The sequence below is a fragment of the Phyllostomus discolor genome, chromosome 10, assembly GCF_004126475.2.
Source record: "Phyllostomus discolor isolate MPI-MPIP mPhyDis1 chromosome 10, mPhyDis1.pri.v3, whole genome shotgun sequence".
NCBI lineage: Eukaryota > Metazoa > Chordata > Mammalia > Chiroptera > Phyllostomidae > Phyllostomus > Phyllostomus discolor.
The window spans coordinates 86,769,839-86,777,985 of NC_040912.2; the positions used below are offsets into that span (position 1 = coordinate 86,769,839).

At 42.9% G+C, this 8,147-nt stretch overlaps 1 protein-coding gene across 1 annotated transcript; it reads left to right on the forward strand.

Annotated features, from left to right (window-relative positions):
* Positions 1-5,414: 5,414 nt before the first annotated feature.
* LOC114507861 (olfactory receptor 13-like) lies at positions 5,415-6,677 on the forward strand. The gene has a single exon (XM_028525887.2). The coding sequence runs from the start codon at positions 5,418-5,420 to the stop codon at positions 6,453-6,455; it is 1,038 nt and encodes a 345-aa protein (XP_028381688.2). The 5' UTR covers positions 5,415-5,417; the 3' UTR covers positions 6,456-6,677.
* Positions 6,678-8,147: the final 1,470 nt, after the last annotated feature.

An 8,147-nucleotide genomic window follows, 5' to 3' on the forward strand; every position in this document is an offset into this window, starting at 1 on the left:
AACTCAGTAACCCCATGTGTCATAGGATTTGGGAAGGAAGAAAAAGCTGCAATGGAAGGAAGTGGTCCTGCAAACCCGAAAGGCCTCTTGTCCTTTCTCCCAGGTTGTACTTGCCACTTATAAACCATCCCAGGGAGCTCTAGTTGCATGATGCAGAGATATTTCGTATGAAAACTACAGACCTCTGTTGGGGAGTGAACGAGCAGGCTGAGTGAAGGAACAGATTAACACAGGGCGTGTAGGGGGAAGGGGAGAAGGAGAAACCTGCAGACAGTGTGGGAGCCGTGCTCACTGCTCACAGCCTTGGGGGCAAGCTGCTGAGCCAGTACCTGGCCAAGGGCACAGCTGGGCATTGGGTCTCAGAGAAACAATTTCAGCTGTGTATGATCTCCAAGAACTTTTGAGTGTTGAGCTGTTTGTTATGTAGATGTACAGACTCTTTCCATGTTCCCCAGTGTCTTTCACCAGCACTTTCACCTGGTTAGTCCAGGTCTGTGTCCTTTCCCTCACGAGAAAGCTTACCCTGACACAGGGCATTTGACCAGACACTGTAAGTGACTAGTAGAGTGTAGCTGGCTCTCCTGCCTTGGTGGCAGATTGACTTTTATGGATTCCATCTACTTCTCAAACACAGTGTTCAGGGATGGGTACCACATACCTAGCTGGCTTCTGAGGGTGTTACCATAAACTGTACCTTCTAATCTGCTTTGAGGTGAGGGTGGCCACTTGCTTCCAGAGTCTTTCTCCATCTCACACTGAGAGTGCACAGGGGACTTGATCAGAAGAGTAAGTGTGTGCCCTTCACTTGGGGAGAAATAATTACTCAATGTGACTCTTTTTTCCCTCTAAAATTTCTTTAATAACAAAGTTTTAAACTCATATTCAACATAATGATAAATTGATCAATTATTCCACTTTAGCTCCATGAGCTATTTACACAGTCATTAAAATGATGACAGTCATTAAAATGATGACTGTAGAGATTTTACAGATACATAGGAAAGAGTTATAAAATTTAAAACAAAATTTGAACCAATAACTGCAAATGCCCTATAATTGCAATTATGGTAGATTTACACACTCAATACAGAATACTATGACATAAAATACTGTAGTAATGGTTGTAGGGTGGTAGGATGATGACTCTTTATGCCTTTTAAAAATTATCTTTTATCCTGTAGGAAAGTTTGGAAATGTCAGATAACTGTTTCCACCTGAGATAATCTAACCAGTACTAGTCTGTGCACCAACTATACTTAAATCAAGATATACTTGGAAATTAAGAAAATAGAAATAAATTCACCTACTAAAGTTCATAAGATGTAAGAAAAACTCGAATTTCATCCCTGTTTTTATTTAAATACTACAGGATAAAGGATCATTTTAAAAAGCCACGCAACCCTTACTTACCTGCTGTGGGCAGCAGAGCTCACTGAATATGAAGAGCAGATGGGCTCTTATCACAACAGCTAACGTGTTTGTCAGTCCCTCACCCAGTGCTGTGCACTACACATCGATAGCACCTAACACACCACACCTCATCCAGCATCTTAACCCGTCCATGCAGAACGTCCCATTATCAGTCTGTGTTATGCGTGCACGTACCGGAAAGCAGCAATTGTCTGACTTTTACTGAGTCGCTGTCACTGCCCAGCCCTCCTTCCCTCTGATCCTCAACCCTTATGGAGCAGCACAGGTCTCCTCTTCCCCTGTGCACTGTCAGTGTGACGCAGACGGGACCTTAGAGGGAGGGCCTGTGGCTCCCAGGGCTGCCTGTGACTAGCTAGCACGTTCGCTTCAAGGTAAGGAATCAACAAACCTCTCTGTGCATCACAGCTAAACCTCACCTGCCAGTTAGTGTTTTTAAGTAATTCTGGTATCTGTCCCTTAATGAACTCTCAGTCTGAGTTATGTGGATGTTGTCCTTTATTGATAAACTTGAGACCCCAGCATCTGGTATCCAGCTTACAACTTTTCCTAATCAAATTTGCACATTTAGACTACTGAATTTTATTTTTAATCCTCACCCAGGGACATGCTTACTGAATGTTTAGAGAGAGAGAAGGGGATGGAGAGAGGCAGAGAAACATAAATGTGAGAAACATCCACCGGTTGCCTCCTGTATGTGTGCTGACTGGGAACAAACCCCCAACCTAGGTATATATGGGCCCTGACCAGGATTGAACCTGGGAACTTTCTGGTAATGGGACAATCCTTCAACCTACTGAGCCAACCAGCCAGGGCAGATGATTGATTTCAGTGGCTTCCAACTGCTTCTGTTGTGTAGGCAGGGAGCCCTAAAGCAGACTGGGAGCCTGGAGCAGGGGAAAGGACCTTGCTCCTTCCTGTCTGCCTGCTGCTCTTGTCAGCCTTGCCCCAACAGCTCCTGGCAGTGGCAGCAGAGGCCCCTGCCCAGCCTCAGGTACTCAGGGTCCCAGAACCAGCCTTGATATTCCTGGCTGGGACCATAAGCAACTGGAGCACCCCTTCTCTTCATAGTGTTAAGCCTGAACACCAAGTTCTGTGAACTTCTGGATTCTAATCACCCAGCCTCTGCTCTGTGCTCTTGATCCCCAGGGATGGCAGCTTCACGCAGTTCTTTATCTGAGAGCTGTTTTTTTTTTTTTTCTGTGTAGTTCCCCAGTATCCTTTTAGCCATTTGGTTATATGAAAGTCTCCCTACTATTGTATATACCATCATGGCTTCTGTTCCCTGTTGGATTCCTATCTGATTCAAAATGAAAAAATACACAGGATACATGTTCCAGTCAGGTGTGAGAGAAAACTCAGCCAAGACTAGAAGATGGGAAAAACCTATGAACCCCAGCTGCCCTGTGTGCCACCTACTCTATTTGGAGGGTTAGTAGGTGGGCAAACTGTGTTCTCCAGCCATAGTGAGTGCAAGGTGTGGTCATTGTAATGTGTGAAGGAGTCCCAGAAGTCAGTCTAGAGCTTCTTAATGGATGAACTTGCACCCCACAGTGAGTGAAGAAATCATCATAGCCAGTGTCTTGCCACAAGTGTCCCTGTGGAGAATAGCAGAGATGAGTCCCTGGAGAGCCCCTTTCCCCTGGACGGGAGCTGATGGCAGTGTGCCTGGCGGGTCCTTCTCCCTCCCCACACCAAACACTCAGCAGTATATTGAGAGGTGGTGGGGCTGAGCAGAGAATAAACCATCTCTTCTTGTGTGGGCACCTTTTCTCCTAAGAGATCTTATGAGATAGCAATTTCAAAACTACGTCGCAGATACTATTCTCCTTATTAATGTGTTTTTTTTTTTCAACCCAAGTCACATTCAGCTAGTTCTAATTTTTAGCTGTAAATCTGTGGTGAGTTTTGTGTGTTGTCCAGTCTTTGTTCACTACTCAGTTTCAGACAGGGAGTGATGAGAAATCACAGTGCAGACGGGAGTTGTTATTGTCTGTCAGTGTCTGGTGTTTGCTATGTGCAGACTTATGTAATAGGATCATTCAAGCCACCATGTACTCTGGAGACACCTAATGTGGACCATTTACTTTGATACATTTAGTGTAAAATTCCTTGTTTAAATGATAAGCTACATTAGCTGTGTGAGGGACTTTCTTGAAAGTGCTTCCATTGTCTCATGAAATTCAGTCATGTTTTCATGAAATAATGGATCAAATTAACCACAAAAGGGGTTTATTACAGTATAGTGTCCTGGAGGTTTTATTTTTGAAAGTGAACTTCCATTTCATGAGTTATTTGGATAGGAGAATTTTCATCTTTTGAGTCCTTTTAAGAAACTTGTCACTCCAAGGAATTTCTTTTTCTTTTCTTTTTCAATTTTTTATTGTTGTCCAAGAAGTTTTATGCCTTTTTTCTGCACCCCAGCCCTCCCCAGCTGCCCCTCCCCTGTGCCCCCTGACATTATTGTTCATGTGTCCTTTATAATTGTCCCTGCAACCCCTTGAGCCTTTTCCCCTGAAATGTGGCAACAAAGCTGGAACCATAATGGCTAACACCTTTCTCTATACTTAGGGCCAGTGAATCCTATAGTTGGAAGAGACCTGAGCATTGTTCTTGCTCGACTTCCCCCATGACATGGGAATCCAAATCTCTGAGTTAAAGCACTCACTGACATAAAGGTCGGTCCTACTAAAACAACCAGTTTTCTTCACCAAGGTGATTCTAACTGTTACGGCCTTATTTCTTGGACTAAGACAGTATCATCTCCTAGTGTTTCTGCTGTGAATTCTGATTCTTCCTTTGAAACAGGGTGAAACCTTCACACTTTTGCTTATTAAACCTTGCGATTATTAACTTATGAGGAGATTTGAATGGAGAATTGATATGGGACTACAATTTTGAGCTTTTGTGAGATTCTTATTTTAGTGAAATTCAGATGGATTCTGGACTGAAGAAGGACATGGAGTCAGAGAGACAAGGAAACAGAAGTAGTGGTTTAATTGTTATAAGTCAAACTCTGGAATTTTTTTTTCTTGAACAAATCCTTTTCTAAAGACTGATAAACCACAGAAAGTAAAGATTCATGATGAATAATGTTTTCCTGTTCGAATTTACCTGTAAGATATATTAAAGGTTTCATGGAGGTGAGTATATATTTAGAGCTTTTGCTCTATCCTTGGATATTAATCAGTAGTTTTACATCCCAGGCCATGCCCCATCAAGAAATCATTCAACCAGCATTTTACTAGTGAAGTGGAGTAGAAAATAACATAGAAAATAGCAACTAGTCTTGCACATAATAAGGATTCAAACACATGTATGTGCATGCATGTATGTATGGAACTATATATAAAACATGCATATTATCCACACACATACAGGAATGGAGTGTAAATATTCATATAGGGGTAAGTCTGTGAGGGGTAATATCCGATCATGAAACAGCATGATCAGAGTAGAATGTCTGTGGATACAAAAGTGAAAAGGCAAAGTTCTCTCCCTTAAATCCAGCTAAAGTTGTGGCAGTCTGCCTGCCATTCCCTTCACTTAATTCAAGATGATGCTGCCAGTAAAAATTACAAGGCTAACACATAAGTCATCTAATGAAGGCACAAATCTGTGAGATCACCTGATAGGAGGATCTCCCACAGGCTCCTGGTCCTCCTTCCCAGCCTCACGTGTGGGTGCAGACCCAGGCCCACAGCCCCCTCCCCACGGTGGCTGTGTGTGCACTGCGGGTCGGGACTCTCCCAGGCAGGTCTCAGAAGCAGTGCTGCTGACTGAGGAAGTGTCCGCTGTTAGGGAGGCAGTAGGTGTGTTAACATGTTAGGAACTGTGGTGGAAGCTTGGAAACAAAGGTAAGATTTACTGAACACTGAAATAGATCACTAGCATTTAATTTATCAGGGTGAAAAAATTTCTTTCTGTATCATTTGCAGTGCACAGGATTCACTTAGTAACTGATGAACAGGACAGAAGTGTCACTGAAGATGTTTTGTGTGGAAAGAAATAATGACACACACATCTACCATGTGGAACTCATCCCTAGGACAGTAAGATTTGATGAGCTCTCTCCCTTGTTCTTTCCCAAGAAAATGGGGGGCAACCAGACTTCTGTCACAGAGTTCCTCCTACTGGGGTTACCGCTCAGCCCAAGGATGAAGGTCATCCTGTTTGGGCTCTTCTCCCTGTTGTTTGCCTTCACCCTGCTGGGCAACGGGGTCATCCTGGGGCTCATCTCACTGGACTCCAAACTGCACACCCCCATGTACTTCTTCCTCTCCCACCTGGCCACTGTCGACATAGCCTATGCCTGCAACACAGTGCCCCAGATGCTGGTCAACCTCCTGAGCCCAGCCCAGCCCATCTCCTTTGCTGGCTGCATGACACAGACCTTTCTCTTCTTGATTTTTGCTCACACTGAATGTCTTCTCTTGGTGGTGATGTCCTATGATCGGTACGTGGCCATCTGCCTGCCCCTTCGGTATTCTACCATCATGAGCTGGAGAGTCTGCATCACCCTGGCAGTGGCTTCCTGGACTTCAGGAGTCCTCCTGTCCCTAGTAGATATGGTGTTACTCTTACCATTGCCCTTCTGTGGGCCCCAGATAGTGAATCACTTTTTCTGTGAAATTCTAGCTGTTCTGAAACTCGCCTGTGCAGATACTCACTTTACGAAGGTTGTGGTTGTGTCTGTGGCAACGTTGGTGCTGGTGGGACCATTGTCCGCTATTGTGGTCTCCTATGGTCACATTGTGTGGGCGGCCCTGAAGATCCAGTCAGCAGAGGGGCGCCGGAAAGCTTTCTCCACCTGCTCCTCCCACCTCTGTGTGGTGGGACTCTTTTATGGCACAGCCATTATCATGTATGTTGGACCCCAACATGGGGACCCCCAGGAGAAGAAGAAGTACCTCCTCCTGTTTCACAGCCTCTTCAATCCCATGCTGAATCCCCTGATCTACAGTCTGAGGAACAGGGAAGTCAAGGCTGCTCTGAGAAGGAGGCTGGAAAAGGGGAGACCTTTGTGAAAGCCTCACTGATAAAAGGTAACTGAGCTTACAGGTACCTGAGAAGTCACCTCAGCCACCACTTACACAGGATACATAGAGATGTTCTAGTCACTGGGTCTCCTTTACATGTTCTTGAACTGCTCCTGTTACTGCCTCCGGAGAAAGCCCATTCTGCTCCCTCCCCCCGAGGATGCTGCACAAGGAAATGAGCCCCTCTTCCAGCTCTCTGCTTGGTACGTGCATTTGAAATATTGTCATTTGGATATTCTAATAAGATGAAAGAAATTTATATATTCTACAATCAGGATTTGTAGATAAAAGTTTATTGAATAAACCAAGGTATTGGCAGAATATTTAAAACAGGAGTTGAGACTGATTGCATAGCATTATTGAAATATTTAAATATAACAACTGTCATCTTCAAAAATTGGTTTACATTTAAAGTATTTGGTTGTTTTCTTTATATGTCTATGACAGTGATGCTTTCTGAGGCATCAAGAACTTAAATTAGGAAGAACATGAGCCAGGACTTCAAGGGAAAGAGGATGAAGGGTGTAACTCTGATGGAACTAAGAACAAGAAGAGAGCCCTGGAGGATGCCAGGCTGAAACACGCAGACACGCTGGACCTTTCTGTGCCACTGTGTTTCTCTGCCTTTGGAGCATCGAAGGACATTTGGGATTCTGGAGATGAGAGGAAGAAGGCAGAATGGACATAACTAAGAGTCCTTGGCAGAATTAACATTTTCTCTCATTGGTTCAGTCACTTGTCTCCTAGGGCAAATGACCAAAACTTAGAACATTCTCGCAAATAAAGGCAGACTGTGTAATTGCTGTGATGACTGTTTGACCAATGATACGAGAGCTATAAATTATCAGTAATAATTTGCTGTTTAAAGTAAGAGATATGAGCTGAGTTAAATAACCATATCAGTCAAACATGAAATCCAACACAATCATGAAATGATAGAACACAATTGAAGAGGGAGTGGGAAATAATGTATAAAGAGACTTTTTCAAAACTTTCCTCAAATTATATTTGAAATTCAACCTGAATACTTAAAATGGGACAAAGGGAAATATTTAGGTTTAAAATAATGTTTGTGTGTGTGTGAAGAGTTTTTAAAGAGGAAAAAATATGGATTTGTTTCTTACAAAGCATCCATTTTGGAAGGAAGTCTGCTATGTAGATAGACATTACTACCTAAAAAAATAAAAAGGTTAAAAGCAATGATTTTGAATCTAGGAAAATCTGGGATTTATATCAAGTTCTGCTAGTTGCTGGATGTGCAACCTGATGCATTATACTTAAATTGTTTGGAATTTACACTTACTATATATAAAATAAACTCATTTAAAGTGTCTGCCTTAAGGGTTTAACTCCAGCAGAGATTGGTCTTGATGCATTCATGAAACATGGTGAATGTAGAGATCTTTCTTTAGACAAAGCCTCAATGTTATGACTTGTATGTAAGTGTGAAGCAAAAACTCCACATTAGTCATGAGAAGCAGACATAGAGTTATTGAGGGAGTCTGCTGCAAGCTGGTCAGTATTTTTAATAGAACGTGCTTTAGCATTTAGATATGAAATTGAAATGACTCCATGGGAACTTTGTTGATTGATTTCAGCACAATTTACAATAGCCAAGTGCTGGAAGCAACCTAAGTGCCCATGTGTAAATGAATGGATCAAAAAAACTATGGTACATTT

Excerpts from the sequence above, each read along its gene's own strand:
- LOC114507861 (XM_028525887.2), top strand. The coding sequence starts at position 5,418 with ATGTTTTGTGTGGAAAGAAATAATGACACACACATCTACCATGTGGAA.